General features: G+C 42.8%; 1 protein-coding gene across 4 annotated transcripts in view; it reads right to left on the reverse strand.

Moving 5' to 3' along the window:
* The window catches only part of pisd (phosphatidylserine decarboxylase), a 146,293-nt gene that overhangs the window by 108,203 nt on the left and 18,268 nt on the right, over positions 1 to 19,822 (reverse strand). For 3 of the 4 annotated variants that reach the window (XM_078226830.1, XM_078226829.1, XM_078226828.1), the window contains exon 3: positions 9,611 to 9,792. Coding sequence is in view for 1 of the 4 variants with exons in the window: in XM_078226828.1 (XP_078082954.1) it covers positions 9,611 to 9,792 (182 nt within the window). In the remaining 3 variants the exon portion in view is untranslated. Of the gene's footprint in view, positions 1 to 9,610; positions 9,793 to 19,822 lie in introns of those variants that run through there. The other variant, XM_078226827.1, reaches the window with a different exon arrangement.

Genomic DNA, 19,822 nt, shown 5'->3' on the forward strand with positions numbered 1-19,822 from the left:
GCAGCAGTGTATGCCGTCAGATGTACAGCAGCAACTCACCAAGGCTCCCTCAACAGCACCTTCCAAACCCACGACCACTACCATCTAGAAGGACAAAGGCAGCAGAAGCATGGGAACACCATCACCTGGAAGTTCCCCCCCACCCCATACACCTTCGTGAACTAATGTCTCCTTCACTGTCACTGGGTCCAAATCCTAGAATGCCCCCCTAACAGCACTGTGGGTATACCTACACCACATGGACTAATTCCAGAAGGCAGCTCAGCACCACCTTCTCAAAGGCAATTAGGAATGGACAATAAATGGTGGCTAGCCAGCGACAGCCACATCCCATGAACGAATAAATAACTTGGAATTAAATATACCACCTCATTAAGATAGGGAAAATAGTAAATGGAGAGTAGAATTAGTGATTACAGAGCAATTACTTTTAAGATAATAAAGAAAAGAAACTTTATTGGTTAAATTATAAAATCTCAAGATTCAAGACTGTGCTGGGAGTTGTGTAGCAATTGTGAAGTGGCAGAATACATGAATGCAAAGATTACACAAGCACAGAGCAAAGACAGAATGATGTTAAAGGAAGATTTTAATTTTTATATTGGAAGAAGCAGGCACACTCATGGAAACCATGTGCATTCAGGATGGTTTTTTGGAAAAATATGTCCCTGAACTAGAAAGGGAGCAGGCCATTTTAGATGTAACAGTGCGTAATGAGCCAGATTTAGTCAATGATCAAATGGTGCGACAACATTTACCTAACAGCGATCATAATATGATGAGATCAATGTTGCGTTTGAAAAGGTGAAGGGGAGAAACAGCTACTAAGATCTAGACTGTCCACAGTAAACCAAGCAATTCTGTTAGTGAGTGAAATTACATAAGATCAGTGGAAGATAGAATTCTGACGCAGAACCAACCTATATTCCTAAGAGGCAAGAGCACTATTTTTATAAAAATATGGACATCTAAAGAGATAACATGGAACGGAAAGAAAAAGCATATAAAATAGCACAGATTCTGGTAAAACAAAAAGGACAGTTTAAAAGAGAGGTACGAGGCAGGTTATTTTTACACAGAGGATGGTGGGTGCCTGGAACTCGCTGCCTGGGGAGGTAGTGGAAGCAGATACAATAGTGACTTTTAAGGGGCGCCTTGACAAATACATGAATAGGATGGGAATAGCGGGATATGGTCCCCAGAAGGGTAGGAGATTTTAGTTCAGACTGCCAGCATATTCGTTGCAGACTTGGAGGGCCGAAGGGCCTGTTCCTGTGCTGTAATTTTCTTTGTTCAAAGCATGAGAAAACAGAGAAGAAAAGATACAAAGAGTGAATATGGGGGAAAAATCTGCAAAGGACATCAAATTCAAAAACTTTACAATATTTGAGAAAGTGAGCGGGGGTGGGGGGGGTGGGTTAAGAACAACGCTTGCTCCTTGAAAATTGATAATATTATAAATTCAGTGATTTAAAAAAAAAATCTCTGGAATTTAGCAGGGGTGATTTAATCAGAGTTTTCAGGATATTAAAGGGAACTGATTTGGTTGATAGAAATATTTTCCACTGGTTGGGGAATCTAGAATGAGAATTTTACCTCAAAATTAGAAGTAAGCCTTTGAGTGAAGCTCAGAAACTCTCTACAGCTGGTAGAGGTTTGCAACTCTTCCACTAATTATCAACTGTTAATTATAAATCTGTGATTTGTTTAACAGAAATCCATGAGATATGGAACAAAGATGGGATATGGAGTTAAATGCATGAAAAGGCCCAAGCAGCAAAATGACAAACTCCTGTCCTTGTGCTCCTACACTGCGTTTTCGGATGTCGATTAATTCACTTTAAAGGCTCTCAAGCTATGTCAGCACCGAGGAGTTGTCCTGTAGCCTTCGTGCCAGCCTGTGAAGAACTAACTCCGTTAACACATTGAAAATTGTGTGATATACATTCGTCACAACTCTAAGAAAAGACTCTTCTTTTACCTGAAAAAGGAGGAATGTGCAAGGGTGTGAGGAGAGGGTGGGGAATGGCAGTACATGAACTGGGGGGCAGCACAGATACAATCGGCCGAGTGGCCTTCGTCCGTGCTGTAACAATCCTTTCTTGAGATTTTGTACCTGGTATGAAACATTGTTCTGAACAGGGCACACTAACCCTCTGTAAGATGATCCTGATTCTATTCTATTCTGTTTGTTGCTCGTACCATACTGTGTCTTATTGTTTCTATGTATTATTTTGCCTGTAAATAATTTAACGGTAAGCATCGGTCCAGTAATATTAATTCCCATCTTGAAAAGCAATGGGGGGGGGGGGGAGAAGAGGGGGGGGGGGAGAGAGAGAGAGAATGGGACACACACACACACACATTTTAAGTAACATGCCACGATTTAGAGTCAATTGTGAAACTTGGAGCATGTTATCCTGAACACAGCAGTGAATAAAACCCAAATCCCAGTATCATGAAACAACTGCCCAGCTGCGAATATAAAGCAGTACAAAATGGCTGCTGCCAACACAAGCTAGAAGAAATCCTCAACTATCTTATCTTTGAGACAGTCTTGCCAGCTGTAATTCTGGAGTCATGACTATTTGCTCACGTGGAAGCTGTGATGTGCAGGAAATCGGACTCATATCTGTGGCCCACCACACTGTCATCCTTGAAAAGATTTCTCAACAACGGTTCTATGGTTACCCCTGCCATACCATTTACATGCTATTCCACCATCTGGGAGGGGTAAAAACACGACCACAGCCTATATTGAAAGGATTTTTTAAAAAAACCAGCTCATCTAAACCAAATGGTCATACTTGTTCCCTGTTTGTACAAATTAACTTAAAGCAGCACAGCCTACTTCACATAGACAGGCATTCGCAGCATCTGAAAGGGAAAGACAGACAGCAAGTGCAACTAAGGCAATGACACACATTTTCTCAAAACAATTTTTGGATCAGAATAATACAAAAGGAAGCAACATTCGGAACATGTTCTTAAACCCCGAGAGCAACGTTTAGCAAACAACTCAAAAAATGTCAGTCGTTTCTGAAACACCACACTGAGCAATTTTAAGCAAAAGGCAAAATGTATCAGCCAGCTATATACACAGTGGTTATTAAACCAACTAAACCTCATCACGCTAATCGATCCCATGGCTCGGTTGGATGCTGAAGATTTCACAACTGTGCACCAATTTTCTTTAAAGGCTTACAAAATTCTCCACACAGCGCTGAACAGGCTTCCTGCAGATATCAGCTTTCCAAAGGCTTGTGCAAAAACTACTAAATATTATTTTTCTGCACAGCAACGGTGCGCGCTTTGGAGTAGGGTACTTAAAACTCAGCAATGTCACAGGTCACACATGGAATGAGCAGAATACACCAGGCAGCAGCTACACAATCTTTGAAGTTTGACAAATCTCAGAGTTTCATCAGCAGTCAAATAAAACAACATGCGGGAGGTGGGGGAAAGAGGCCATGCAGATAGCGTGTTGCAACTGGGAGAGAACATTGAAAGGCAGAAAATATGATAAAATACTCAAAGTGAGAAAGAAATACACACACAATAAGCACACAGCTAGATCAGAATCTTTCATTTACTCACTATTGAGAAATCGTCAATGTTTAATTTTCAATCAAATTTGAAGACTTAGAAGAGCAGAAACAAGTGTTTTATCAGACCAGTTTCAAACCGCCTCAACACTGAACTGTACATTAACACCAGGATCACACTGCACAACTGATTCAGCTCTGTGCACTCTTTAGGTACAACTGGTGTAAGTGGAAGCAGGCACTCAGTTTAAGATAGAAATCATTTCACAACCCCTGTGACAAGGTCTGCCTCCAGACTGAACAGACTAAACAATCCCAGCACCCAAGTACCTATATTGAAACCACATTGTTACAGATCACAATGAAACAAAAATCAGATACATATTAATGATAGAGGTGACTTCTTGTTCCAGAGGACAAAAACACATCACAGTGTACAAACACATTATGCCTGCGAAGAGACGCTATGCAGCTTAACACACGGATTTAAAACAAATATTGAACATCAAATGGTTTTTGTTTGCAGTCAGAGCCTTTGCTGCAGCAGCCTGGCAACTCATGCCAAATTCAACCTAATAAAATTCTTCAGCTTTTAGAAAAAAAGTCATAATAATTCAATCATGCAGCACCACATTACATGACTTACGCTAATACATGACATTTGCCAATTTTGTGTTTACACAAAGCCTTAAACAAGCAAGCTCTTACAACTTGTACAGACTCCACCTTCAGGGCCCAGTGGAGTTGGGGGGGGTACGAAAGACAGGGTCTGTTGTCATACCAAATCCACATAAGCCTGACGTTTTGAGCTAAATTGCAAAACTACATTGGGGCAACAATGATGGGGATCCCTGGGTTTGGCAGGAGGTGGGGGGCGGGGGGGGGGGGGGGGGGTGAGATTAGCTATGGTTTACGGTCCAGTGACTCATGTTAAAAACTGCATGGATGTCATTTTCAGCACTGACATCAGGATCAGGGCAGCATGGTGGCACAGTGGTTAGCACTGCTGCCTCAAAGCACCAGAGACCCGGGTTCAATTCCCGGCTTGGGCCATTGTCTGTGTGGAGTTTGTATATTCTCCTGTGTCTGCGTGGGTTTCCTCCGGGTGCTCCGGTTTCCACCCACAGTCCAGAGATGTGTGGGTTAGGTTGATTGGCCATGCTAAATTGCCCCTAGTGTCAGGGGGTTACTAGAATAGGGCCTGGGTGGGATTGTGGTTGGTTCAGACCCGATGGGCCGAATGGCCTCTGTCATAGAATCCCCACAGTGCAGAAAAAGAAAATAGAATACTTTGAAAAGTAACCAGTTACATTTTATATTTTTGATGATATAGCTATCCCTCATTTAGCAGCCCTAAGGTATTCCTGAAAAAAAAATGGTGCGCCAAACAAAAATAATTTTACCATAAGATAACATGCAATAAGGGCGGGTTACCTTCCTGCAGACACAAGGCAGACAACTACCTTCCTCCCTGCTCACTGCAACCACACCAGACATGGCAAGTGTTACCTAAACTGGACTTTCTCCTAAATGTATCTTCAAAATAAAAAACTGTCTGAAGCAGCAAAGAAAATGGTGGGGTTGGTCTCTGCAATCCCCCCACCCCTACCCAAATTTAAAAAAATCACAGATAAAGAAAAAAACCAAAGTAAGTTGCACATTCAGAGTTGAATCAATATTAGTGCGATCAGAAGAAATAGGAACAGGAATAGGCCATTCAGCCCATCATGCCTGCTCCACCATTCAAAAGGATCACGGCTGATGTGACTGTGGCCTTGATCTCATTTTCCTGCCTGTCCCCCTTAACCCTCAACTTCCATGTCAAAAATCTGTCCAACTCAGTCCTGAATACATTCAATGTCCCAGCCTCCACTGCTCTCCAGGGAAGAGAATTACAAAGAGTTTGGGAGATGATGTTCCTCATCTCCACCTTAAATAGGAACCTATGTCATAAAGTCGCTGAGGTCTTCAACACAGAAATTGCCCTTGGGCCCATTGAGTCTGTGTTGGTCAAACCAACCACCACACTATCCTAATCCCATTTTCCAGCACATGGCCCCTAGCGTTGTATATCCTGGCATCGCAAGTGCACTTCTAAATACTTAAATGTTATGAGGGTCTCTGCCTCCCACCATCCTTTCAGGCAGGGAGTTTTTCCTCACATCCCCTCTAAACATGACCTTAAATCTATGCTCATTGATCCATCCCACCCAGGGGAAATGTTTCTTCCAGTCTACTCCATCTATGCCCCTCATACTTTTATATATCTCAATCATGCCCCTCCTCAGTGTCCTCTGCACCAAGGAAATGACCCCCTCTGGTTCTAGATTCCCTCAAGAGGGGAGACATATCTTCTCAATTAAACTTGTCAAGCCCCCTCTGAACTTTATATTTCAATAAGATCACCTCTCATTCTTCTAAACTCCAATGAGTATAGACACAAATTGCTCAACCTTTCCTTGCAAGACAATCCCTTCAACCCAATGAACCTTCTTCCGATGTGTTTATCCCTCCTTAAGTAAGGAGACCAAAACTGCACACAATAATCTAGCTCTGGTCTCAAAATAACCTCCACAATTGGAGCAAACCTTCCTTACTTTTATACTTTGTCCCTCTTGTAATAAAAGCCAACACTGTACCTACATGCTAATCTTTTGAGATTCTTTATTTACAGAATCCCTACAGTTCAAAAGGAGGCCATTTGGGCCCATCGAGTCTACACAGACTCTCTGACAGAGTGTCTTACCCAGGCCCTTTCCCTATCACCCCACGCATTTATCATGGTTAATCCATCTAACCTACACATCTTGGTACACTGAGGGGCAATTTAGCATGGATAATCCACCTAACCTGCACATCTTGGGACTGTGGGAGGAAACCCACACAGACATGGGAGAACGGGCAAACTCCCCACAGACAGTTACCCAAGCCGGGAATCGAACCCGAGTCTCTGCCGCTGTGAGGCAGCAGTGCTAACCACTGTGCCACCATGCTGCCCAGGTCACCCAGATCTCCCTGTACCACAGTATTCTGCAGTCTCTCTATTTAAATTTTTCCAGTCTTCCTGCCAAAGTGGTAGTCTCACATTTTTCCACATTATACTCCATCTGCCAAATCTCTTTGCATCCTGCTTTCCTATCTTTGTATCATCAGCAAATTTGGCTTGAATATTGTTGGTCCCTTCATTAATATAAATTGCAAATAGTTGAGCCCCGAGGCCACTCCGCTTGTTTCAGTTTGCCAATCTGAAAACTATCCATTTAGCCCAACCCTGTTTCCTGTTAGTTAGCTAATCTTTTATCATGCTATTATGTCACCCTCAACACCATGACCTATCTTTTGGAAATCTAAAAACACTACATCAGCTGGTTCCCCTTTATCCACCCTGTCTGTTATACCCATAAAGAATTTTAATAAAATTGTCAGACATGATTTCCCCTTTGCAAAACCTGTCTCTTTAGTTTTCAGAGTACTTCTTCTCCAGTGATCAAGATTGCTTCCCTCTCAATTTTTAATTATTCTTGGGATGATTTTTGTGCCTTCTACTGTAAAGACAGATACTTAACACTTGTTCAAAGTCTCTGTCAGTTCCTTGTTTCTGAGTATTAATTCCCCTGTCTCATTCTCTAAGGGACTAATGCTTTTTTTGGCTATACTTTATATATTTAGTCGTTTGGTAGTACAGAAATGGAGTCTCTCTTTTTGTCAGCAATACTTTGATATATTTATAGAAGCTTTTACTGTCTGTTTTTATATTTCTTGCTAGATTTCTCCAATGTTCCCCTTTTTAAAAGCTCATCCTTTTCTGCTTTCTAAAACTTTCCCAATCTTCTGGGTTACTACTAATCTTTGCAGCTTTGGACATCGTTTCTTTCCAATTTTAGACCACCCTTAACTTCATTAGTCAGCCACAGATGTCACATCCTCCTCATTGGGTCTTTCTTTCTCAATGAAATACACCTTTGTTTAAAGTTATACAATGGCTCCTTACATGTCCGTCTTGCCTTTTCTCATTTCACTTCTACCTAGAAGATCATTAATTACTCCTGTCTCATTACATCTGACTAGATCCAAAAAAAGCCTATTCCCTTGGTTGGTTCGAGAACATGATGTACTAAGAAACTGTCCCAAAGACACACTATGAACTCATCCTCCAGGTTACCTTGGCCAATTTGATTTGTCCAATCTGTACAAAGAATGAAATCTCCCACAATTATTGCACTATCTTTTTTACATGGCCCCAATATGCCTTGCATTATACTCCATTGTACAGTATAGCTACTGTCGGGGGCAGGGGTGTGGCTATAAACTATTCCTCTCAGTGAATACTTACCTTTACTATTTCTTACTTCCCCCATTCTCATTCTACATCTTCATCCTCTAAACCAAGATCATTTCTCACTACTGTACTGATCTCATCATTCATTAACAAAGCTACCCCACTCCTTTTTCTCCCAAAATGTCAAATGCCCTTGGATATTTAGGTCCCAGTTGCAGTTGCTTTGCAACCATATTTCTATAGTGTCTGCAGCCTCCAAGCTTCTCCCAGTCTACCAGCTCCGAATGAAACAGCAACATGGTCATCTTGGCAATGTCTCCTGAGGCAGCCACTGCTGCTGCAGGAGAAATCTAGAAGCAACCCCAGCTTCCAGTGCAAGAGGGAGAAAACAAATCAGCAGTTTCATTTTCAGCTAAACTCTTTTATTGGGAACTGGAAACTGCCAAGCTTACTCAATGTGTGTCTCAACATAATCCCTACTGCACAAAAATTCAGGCAGTTAAGAAAGTGAAAGCAGCAAGAATTGTGAAATCGAAGATTAGCACTGAAACTGAATCTTGACAGTCTTCTTAATGCATACGCAGTAATAACTTTACACCAAACTGAAAATTGAGATAATGGCCAACAGCATTATTTGAGAAAGTTCCCTCATATTGAAACTACTTAAATGAAAACGCTCTAAATGAGGGATACCTGTATATAAAACTAACAGCAGATAGGGAAAAACTGCCCCTCTGGCAAATGGGTCAATAATGAAGATTTAAAATCATTGGTAAAATATCTCATGAGGAGGAAAGCTTTCACTTAGAGAAACGCTGAGAAAGTTGGTGGAGGAGCTGTCCTCAAGAATTTTAAAGGGAAGTCCAACAGGTACTTGAGGATGAAGAAGTTATAAGGTTACAACAGAAAGCAGGGGCCATGGTAATATGTATGATTGCTCTTTTAAATATCTAGCACAGACATGATGCCAAATGGCCTCCTTCAGTACTCTCATTTCTACTCCCCAGTCTCCGAAAGCCCATTATTCTCCATGGAGGCCCTTTTCTCCAGTACTGTCACACTCCTATTCCCTATCATTACAGTACTGTGAATCCTCTATTAGAGCCCATCACCCTATTCTCCCAAACCCCGTTATCCCCGGACGCTCCTTTGAGTTTTCCAGTTCCCTAACTCTCTCATCAATTTGGTGAGCATTTCTAAATGTACATTTATTATTTACCTTCAGTCCCAACCTCAGGTTTGATTTTAATCGTCAGTGTTTGTGATCCTGCCCAGTCCAGATGTAACTAATTTTCCCTGTACCAATCCAGTTTTTAAAAAAATACTTAAACAGTGACCCTTCACTTATTCCCATAATTTTCAGTAAATTTCCTAGTTTGATCAGGGCTTAGTCCTAGAGCTTGTCTTTCACTTTCCTAGTGTTGCTTTAATCAATTTTTGACCAGCTTAGTTTCTTTCCTATATCATTTCCACCCATCTGGTCTATTACTATGGCCTATACTGGACCGTTCACATTTTCCTCAGTATCTTCAAATTAAAGGCCCATTTCCTTCCATTCCACATTCTAACCACTGTGGGGCTTATTGTGTTTTACATCAGTCTATTTTATAAACAGTAAAAAGGTGCAATGTAAAAAATCTGTACAGGATCCAAACTGAGTCAAGTGTTTTTATATTGAAGTTGTCTAAAGAATGGTTTGCTGCACTCTTGATTACCACCTGATTTGTCACAATGCTGTAAAACAAGCACCAGTGATGGTGTCCAGATACTGTGTCCATTGACCTACCTGCCACTCAGAAGCCAAGTTCTCTTGCACCAGCCCTTCGAATCCAGAGCGCTCGAGTTCTCGCAGTTTGTACTTATGGTACTGACGGTACCCCACGTAGCTGCCACTTGTGGCCACGAACAAGTGCAAAGGACGGATACGAGTCACAATTCCAAAAGAGATCATCTGCAGAATCCGGTTATCTGCTTGGGCCAAAGACAAGTGGCGAATAGAAAATAGGTTAGACTAACCTAACAACAGCCAGTTTTACCACAGTCTTACAAACACTGTACAGAAAATAACAGGAGTAGGTCATTCGGCCTCTCAAGCAAGCTCTACCATTCAATATGATCGTGGCTGATCCTCTTATCTCAACGCCATACTCATGCATTCTCCCCATACCTTCAGTCTCTAGAAATCTATTTATTTCTTAAATACATTCCGTGACCCTCTGTGGTAGAGAATTCCACAGGTTCACCACTGAATGAAGAATTGCTCCTCACCTCAGTCCTAAATGGCCTACTGCCTATCACGGGACTGTAACCCCTAGTTCTAACCACCCCCACCGCCAGAGGAAACAACATCCCTGCATCCAGTCTGTCCAGTCCTGTCAGAATTTTATACTTTTCAATGAGATCCAACTTCGATAATAATTGTTGACTTTCCAAACTCGAGTTGCACCGGGAGAGAAAAAATTGAACTGTACAACAGAAGTATGAATGAACTGTTAATTGCAGGGTTCTACTTCATTTTTTATTCATTCGCAGGACATGGCGTCGCTGGTTGCCCAGCATTTATTGCCCATCCCTAGTTGCCTTTGAAACGGAGTGGCTTGCTCAGCCATTACAGAAGGGCAGTTGAGAGTCAACCACATTGCTGTGGCTCTGGAGTCACATGTAGGCCAGACCAGGCAAGGATGGTAGATTTCCTTCTCTAGAGGACGTTAGTGAACCAGATGGATTTTTCTGACAATTGACAATGGTTTCATGGTCATGGGTAGATTCTTAATTCCAGATACTTTTTATTGAATTCAAATTCCACCATCTGCCGTGGTGGGATTCGAACCCGAGTCCCTCGAGCATTAGCTGAGTTTCTGAATTCATAGTCTAGCAATAATACCACTAGGCCCTCACCTTAGTAAGAGAAATTTGAGGTGACAGATTAAGAGCTGCATGTGAAAAACACCACTCAATAAATCCTATCGACATAAGCAGGACTTTTCCTACAACACAGTAAATAAAACAAAACAGACGTGATGTATTAAAGGCTTGATATTGAACTAAAAGAGCAAGGTTTTAAAAAATTTATTCTGGCGACCAACACTTAGAATACTGTGCATAATATCGATCACTACAAAACAAGTAGGAAATTACAACTAGCAAAAGGATACAAAAGAAAACCAGAATGACTGAGAAGATGGAGATATTGGAATCCGAGGACCGATTATGCCCTCGCTGGAAAGGAGAAAATCAAGTGGTGATACTACAACTTTTTTACGATTGCAAAGAGGACTAGGTAATGTAGATCATGGCAAACTATTTTACATTGCCCAGAACAGTAGAACTAGAGGATATGACTGACACGGAGGGGTGGAGAAGGGAGTAAATCACAATTAAGGGTGGCATGGTGACAGTGGTTAGCACTGTTGCATCAGTGCCAGGGACCCGGTTCAATTCTGGCTTTGAGTCACTGTCTGTGCGGAGTTTGCAAGTTCTCCCAGTGTCTGTGGGGTTTCCTCCGGGTACTCCGGTTTCCTCCCACTGTCCAAAGATGTGCAGGTTAGATGGATTGGTCATACAAAATTGCCCCTTAGTGTCCCAAGATGCATAGGTTAGGGGGATTAATGGGGTAAAATCATGGGGTTACAGAGATAGGACTTGGGTAAGATGCTCAGTGAGTTGGTGCAGGCTCAATGGGCTGAATGGCCTCCTTCTGCATTGTAGTGATTCTAAGTAGTCAAATTATGGCAGATCATAGAAATCATAGAAATCATAGAAACCCTACAGTGCAGAAGGAGGCCATTCGGCCCATCGAGTCTGCACCGACCACAATCCCACCCAGGCCCTACCCCCACATATTTACCCGCTAATCCCTCTAACCTACGCATCTCAGGGGCAATTTTAACCTGGCCAATCAACCTAACCCGCACATCTTTGGACTGTGGGAGGAAACCGGAGCACCCGGAGGAAACCCACGCACACACGAGGAGAATGTGCAAACTCCACACAGACAGTGACCCGAGCCGGGAATCGAACCCGGGACCCTGGAGCTGTGAAGCAGCAGTGCTAACCACTGTGCTACCGTGCCGATAACTTCACAGTAACTCCATTACAGTGTGAATGTAAGCCTACTTGTGAAAAATAAACATTTTAACTGTTCCCTCTAACTTGTTTGCTGCCAGCTTGTTGTGCTGTGCACTGCAGGCTTGTGGCGCCGCGGGCTTATCTTGCCGTGTGCAGTTGGCACGCCATGCTGTGCGCCGCTGCTTCGTCACACTGCGTGGTCCTTTTGAGATTTATGCAGAGCCACACGTGCAAATATCCGAAAGGAACTGATGCAACCCATTTGTTTCTTGCATGGCACATTCCCAGCTGCAGCGTGTACAGCTTGGAGGAAACACTGGCACAAACTCGCTGGGGAGATGGTGGAAGGATTTACCACTGATTCATTCAAATTAGATAGATCTCTTTCAGAAAATAGTCTATAGTTCCCTGGACTATTGCCTTTTTTAAATACAGGAATACCATTAGCTGCCTCAATGCCTCCAGCACTATTCCCTTTCCTAATTATTTTTTATGCACAGCCAAAAAATATGCTGCGTTATCTCTTCCCTAATTTATTTTAATATGCATCAGAGCAGGAATTTGATCTTCCAAGTTTAATTAATTCATCAATTATCTCTATTTAAATATATTTTTTATATCTTTTTGATGTCTTCCGCTACGTCATACCACCTCATTAATGTCCCTAGCAAACACTGAGGCACAGTGTCTATACAATATCTCTGTGTTGTCTATGAGTTTATTTTGTATCTTCTTGAGTAGTCCTATCCTATTCTAATTTTCCTTTTATTTACCTATTTGGGATACTATTTATTTTTATATCCTGGCTAATTTCATTTTGTAGTTCATCTTTGCTTACCCAATTGTTCTTTTTGACTTCTTTCCTAACCTTTCCACAGTTCTTTTCATTATCCTCTCCTTTATTGTCCATGTACCTAGTGTTCACCTTTCTTGATTGGTAAGGCGATCAATGGTTACAGGGAAAAGGCAGGAGAATGGGGTTGAGAAACTTAGCCATGATTGAATGGCAGAGCAGACGCAATGGGCCAAATGGTCTTATTCTGCTCCTTTATCTTATGGTCTTACTCTCTCTATTTATTCTTGTTATCAGTTGGCCAGTTGGTTCTTGTTTTTGATTAGACAGAGCAATGTATTTGTCCTGAACTCTGTCCAACAGCCTTAAATATTCCCCACTGCCGTTCTCGCTCTCTGATTGAAGTATCTTTTTCAGGTTACTTTCCTTAGATCCATCCACATCTCTTCAAAATTATTATTTTACTTGGTCTTTGTCGTACTTGTATCTTAAAACTTCAAGTTGTGATTGCTATTGCCTATATATTGCCTGATGCTTACCTCATTCTCTGTTCTGGTTTATTTCCCTTTGCTAAATCCAGCAATGATTCCATTCATTTTGCTTCTCACATACTGAGCATCATAAACACTTTTTCCTCTTTCCCCTATCCAATTCATGGTGTAATAGTTGAAATCGCCCATGATTATTAAATGCCTAAATTGTTATCCCTCCAATTCCTTTCCACTATTAGATGGTCTGAAAATTACCCTATTGTTATCGATTCCTTCTCTTCCTTTGTCTTAGTTCACACCTTGACATTAGATTCTGTTTCTACCTTGGCATTAGATTTTTCTACTGCTATTATGTGATCGCTATTTAGGGCAGCAAACATTCTCTTTCTTCCTTCCCTAATCTTTCTAACCTGCAAAATTCAACTGGCAATCCTATTCTTTATGTAGCCACGTTTTAGTTAACTCTACCGTCTAGATCCTCATTACAATTTATTGACTCTAGTTCCCCCATTGTGTTTCACTCAGCAGCTCCTACATCAACATGCTAAATAACCTGAATGGGAACATCAGCTCAGGCTCCACAATTTTTAAATGCAGAAATCTAACTTGGTGAAGCCTCACACAAAGGCAGCAGCCAACATCTGCGCATACAAAACCTTCCTCTTGCTTTTAGGAACCCACAAACCACACTGCTCCCTGGCTAAGAGAGAATACTCTCCACCATCATCCAGTCCTCTGCTGTTCTGCCACTAGGGTATACACAAGAGCGAATGATTCATCTAACAACTAGTGACAATTCAACAGTGCCCCCAAGAGGAACCATATAGCCTCCTAGCTGCTTTGTGTGTTTCTGAAAAAGCATTACTATTATGTTTGCTTACTTTTAACATCCAGTGTACACCAAATACCCATATTCCAAGCAAGGTACCCATCTATGTCAGACAGGTTGGCAAGATCACAGACCCATTACTGCTAAGATGGAAAGTAAATATTGTTTATAAATGATTTAAGCATAGATCCATCCTGAGTGCGCTACTGAACTCATCTGCTGCTTCGGGTTATTTCCAGCAAGCAACCAAGCTGTACAAATTACAAAGTTTTAGGTTTGATCATATTTGCAGAGGTAGCTGATCTCAAATCAGAGCACAGGGATGGTACGGTACCCTACTCCATGCTCTCAGATTAGGATGTGGAAAAATCAGTCAGGCGTTATCCGACTTTAGTTAGAAATGTGTGTGGGGATATCCTTAAAACAGGGCTAAGTTCTATTGTGGCAACTCCTGTACTTAAATACTTCAACAGCACAGTATGTGGGCGCACGCTTTTAGAATAGGTGCTTGCAGTGTTAGAGGTAGGGAATTCAGCAATGTTGATATTCAACGGTCAATAGCTACGATTGGCATTGCCTGGTATTAACGTGGCACGAATGCCACCTGCACTTGTCAACTCAAGTCTGGACATTATCCAGGTCTTTCTGCAGGCTCTATGAGCAGATTGAAACCAATCTTCCCAGAACTTGCAGTGCCAATGCCACTGTGATGTTGAGCACAGCTCTTTTATGGTATTCAGTTCTTGCTCAGATAAAAGCTGTAAGGAGAAGTTGAGCCAGATGGTTCCTGCAGACCTGAACGTCAGTGAACAGGTTTTTGGTGAGGTGGTGTCAAATTATGACCCCCAACGGCAGTAGGTGGAAAGGGCAGGATTGATTGATTTAGATTTACCCATTTTGTTAGGAAATATCTGGACAATCTTTCACTGCCAGTGTCATAGCAGCACTGGAACAGTTTGGTTAGGTGAACAAGTAACTGTTTCAGTATTACAGCTGCAATGGCCTTGATGTGTTCAGAGCATACAGTCACTTCTTAATGTTGCATGAAGCAAACTAATTTGACTGGACACCGATATCTTCAGAAGGAATAATTTTGTCTCCAGCTGGATCTCACCATGTTTGAGAATGGCGATGTTCAAGGCCTCCCACTTACTTTTATAAATTGCTCAACAGTGTTACCATTCCTAATTATTATTCTCGTAATACAATCAGGTAAAGTCAACATGGTTTGGTGAAAGGGAAAATGCATTTGACAAATTTATTAATGTCCTTTGAGGGTGAACAAACTGGGTGTATAAAGGGGAAATTGGCAGATTCAGTGTATTTGAATTTTCAAAAGGCATTTGATAAGGTGCCAAGTGTCGAGGGTGATGTAATAAAGGATTTACAAACCGACAGGATAAAATCAGTCAAAATAGATCATTTTCAGGCTACCAAACTCTAACTGGTGGAGTGTCACAGGGATCATTGCTGTCTTAACTATTTACAATAAATATTAATTACTTTGAAGGGAAAGACAGTATTGTAGCCAAATATGCTGATGATACAGATAAGAAAGAAAGCAAGTTGCGAGAAGGATACAGAAGAGCTTGTGAAGGGATAACGGTAAGTGAGTGTGCAAAAAATTTAGCATGATGGAGTATAATGTGGGAAAACGTGAGCTTGTCCACTTGGCAGGAAAACAGAAAACATAGAAAAGCAGAATATGATTTAAATGGAGAGAGAGACTGCAGAATGCTGCGATACCGGATACTGAATTTGATGATCAGCCAGGATCAAAATGAACAGCAGAACAGGCTTGAAGTGCCGAATGGCCTACTCCTGCTTCTAGTTTCTATTTTTACAGAGGGATCTGGGTGTCCTTCATCATGAATCGCAAAAAGTTAGCATGCAAGGACAGGGTAATTTAGGAAGGGCGATGGAATGATGGCCTTTATTGCAAGGGGGATGGAGTATCAAATCATAGAATCATAGAAACTAAAAAGAAGCTAAATGAGGAAGGTTTTGCTGCAACTATACAGGGTTTTACAAACACACGTAGGAATTAGGAGGAGGAGCAGACTATTTGGCCCCTCAAACCTGCTCTGCCAGTGGAACTATACTTAGCGTACTGGATACAGTTTTGGTCTCTACTTGAGGAATAGACTTGCATTTGAGGCAGTTCAGAGAAGGTTCATCCCTGATTCCTGGGATGAAGGGGTTATCTTATGAAGAAAGGTTGAGCAGGTTGGGTCTATATTCATTGGAGTTTGGAAGAATGAGAGACGACCTGATAGAAACATAATTTTCTGAGGCGGCTTGGCAGGATGGATGGTTCCCCTCATGAGCGAATCTAGAACTATGGGGCACAGTTTAGAAGTGAGGTGTTTCCCAGTTCAGACAGAAATGAGGAGAAATTTCTTCTGTCAGCAGGTTGTTAGACTTTGGGATTCTCTTTCATGGACAGCAGTGTCAGCTGGGCCACTGAAATTATTCAAGACTGAGTTAGACAGATTTTAGATTGACAAGGGAATCAAGAGTATGGGGACAGGCGGGGAAGCGGAGTTAAGGTCACAATCAGATCAGCAGTGATTTTACTGAATGGTGAAGCAGTCTCGATAAGTTGAATGGCCTACTCCTGCTCCTATTCCTTCTGATCTTAACTGTATGATATAACATGCAGGTAGCCCTGTGTAATAAGCTTCCTGAATGGTCAGGCTTTCTTGCAGATATTCCACTTCAGTGGACACATATCTCAACAGTGCTGACAATGATCATTGCCTTGAAATTTAACTGTTTCCCACTCTATGTTGCCAAGCACAATGACCGTTAAGGGTTTTGTTTTGTTTTATTTAATTTCATTTACAGACTACATAACGAGGCTGCTTGCTGCACTGGATGGTTCAGCTCGACATTTACAGATTTTCATTTGCTTAGGGCTCATTATAGTTGTACGGTTCTCAATGAGCTTTTGAAGTTCAACGAGTGAGCTTTTTAGTCGATTGGAGCCAAGGTCTGTGCCTGCCCTTATCGTATCCTGGGCTGAGTGAGCCCACATGACTGGAAGTGACTGGATGCTGAAGGATCAAATGCTCCAGAGATCACCAGTTTGGTCTTGATGTCTGTTTGCAATCCCCCTTGTGCTGGCCTCAACTCTTGTGGTGTCATTGACCAGGTATGTCCTGTACACAATAACTCCACCAATTACCATCCCGTCAGTCTACTCTCGATCATCAGTAAAGTGATGGTAGGGGTCATCAACAGCGCTATCACGCAGCAATTACTGAACAATAACGTACTCACTGATGCCCAGTTTGGGTTCCGCCAGGGTCACTCAGCTCCTGACCTCATTACAGCCTTGGTTCAAACATGGACAAAAGAGCTGAATGCCAGAGGTGAGGTGAGAGTGACAGCCCTTGACATCAAGGCAGCATTTGACCACGTATGACATCAAAGAGCCCTCGCAAAACTGAAGTCAATGGGAATCAGGGTGGAAAACTGCTTGGAGTCATACCTGGACTCGCCATATAAATAATGTGGCTATGGAGCAGATGATGTGGAGATGCCGGTGTTGGGCTGGGGTAAGCACAGTAAGATGTCTCACAACACCAGGTTAAAGTCCAACAGGTTTATTTGGTAGCACAAGCCACAAGCTTTCAGAGCGCTGCTCCTTCGTCAGGTGAGTGGGATTTCAGTTCACTAACAGGGCATATAAAGACACAAACTCAATTTACAAAATAATGGTTGGAATGCGAGTCTTTACAGGTAATCAAGTCTTAAAGGTAATGACAATGTGAGTGGAGAGCGGGTTAAGCACAGGTTAAAGAAATGTGTATTGTCTCCAGCCAGGACAGTTAGTGAGATTTTGCAAGCCCAGGCAAGTCGTGGGGGTTACAGATAGTGTGACATGAACCCAAGATCCCGGTTGAGGCCATCCTCATGTGTGCGGAACTTGGCTATCAGTCTCTGCTCAGCGATTCTGCATTGTCGTGTGTCGTGAAGGCTGCCTTGGAGAACGCTTACCCGAAGATCAGAGGCCGAATGCCCGTGACCGTTGAAGTTCTCCCCAACAGGAAGAGAACACTGTTGCCTGGTGATTGTCGAGCGGTGTTCATTCATCCGTTGTCGTAGCGTCTGCATGGTTTCCCCAATGTACCATGCCTCGGGACATCCTTTCCTGCAGCGTATCAGGTAGACAACGTTGGCTGAGTTGCAAGAGTATGTACCATGTACCTGGTGGATGGTGTTCTCACGTGAGATGATGGCATCTGTATCAATGATCCGGCACGTCTTGCAGAGGTTGCTGTGGCAGGGTTGTGTGGTGTCGTGGTCACTGTTCTCCTGAAGGCTGGGTAGTTTGCTGCGGACAATGGTCTGTTTGAGGTTGTGCGGTTGTTTGAAGGCAAGAGGTGGGGGTGTGGGGATGGCCTTGGCGAGATGTTCTTCTTCATCAATGACATGTTGAAGGCTCCGAAGAAGATGTCGTAGCTTCTCTGCTCTGGGAAAGTACTGGACGACGAAGGGTACTCTGTCTGCCGTGTCCTGTGTTCATCTTCTGAGGAGGTCGGTGCGTTTTTGCTGTGGTGCGTCGGAACTGTCGATATCCTGTTCTTATGAGGGCATCTTTCAGCGTCTGGAGGTGTCTGTTGCGATCCTCCTCATCTGAGCAGATCCTATGTATACGGAGGGCTTATCCATAGGGATGGCTTCTTTAACGTACTTACGGTGGAAGCTGGAGAAGTGGAGCATCGTGAGGTTATCAGTGGACTTGCGGTACAGTGAAGTGCTGAGGTGACCGTCCTTGATGGAGATACGTGTGTCCAAGAATGCAACCGATTCCGGAGAGTAGTCCATGGTGAGTCTGATGGTGGGATGGAACTTGTTGATGTCATCATATAGTTGTTTCAGTGATTGTTCAGTGATTGGCTGGAGACAATACACATCTCTTTAACCTGTGCTTAACCCTCTCTCCACTCACCTTGTCTGTACCTTTAAGACTTGATTACCTGTAAAGACTCACATTCCAACCATTATTTTGTAAATTGAGTTTGTGTCTTTATATGCCCTGTTTGTGAACAGAACTCCCACTCACCTGATGAAGGAGCAGCGCTCTGAAAGCTTGTGGCTTGTGCTACCAAATAAACCTGTTGGACTTTAACCTGGTGTTGTCAGACTTCTTACAGTGCTATGGAGCAGGTCAGAGGCTAGGAATACTGCAGCGAGTAACTCACCTTCAGACTCCCCAAAGCCTGTCCACCATTTAAAAGGCACAAGTCATGGAATATTCTCCAGTTGCCTGGATAAGCGCAGCTCCAACAACACTCGAAAAGCTCGACACCATCCAGGATAAAGCAGCCCGCTTAATTGCTACCCCTTCCACAAACATTCAATCCCTCCACCACCGACATCAGTGGCAGCAGTGTGTACTATCTACAAGATGCACTGCAGGAACTCACCAAGGTTCCTTATGCAGCACCTTCCAAACCCACATCTGGCAGGCCAAGAGCAGCAGATACATGGAATCACCACTACCTGAAGGTTCCCCTCCAAGCCATTCACCATCCTGACATTGAAATATAGCGCTATTCCTGGAGGCGCTAGGTTTTTAGGGAACATTAAAACTGACAAAGCCCCAGGGCCTGATGGCATCTATCCTCGACTGCTCAGGGAGACGAGAGATGAAATTGCTGGGCCTCTAACGGAAATCTTTGTCGCTTCTTTGGACACGGGTGAGGTCCCTGAGGATTGGAGGATAGCGAATGTGGTCCCGTTGTTTAAGAAGGGTAGCAGGGATAACCCAGGAAATTATAGGCCGGTGAGCTTGACGTCCGTGGTAGA

This window comes from Mustelus asterias, chromosome 13, assembly GCF_964213995.1.
Source record: "Mustelus asterias chromosome 13, sMusAst1.hap1.1, whole genome shotgun sequence".
In the NCBI taxonomy this organism is placed as follows: Eukaryota; Metazoa; Chordata; class Chondrichthyes; order Carcharhiniformes; family Triakidae; genus Mustelus; species Mustelus asterias.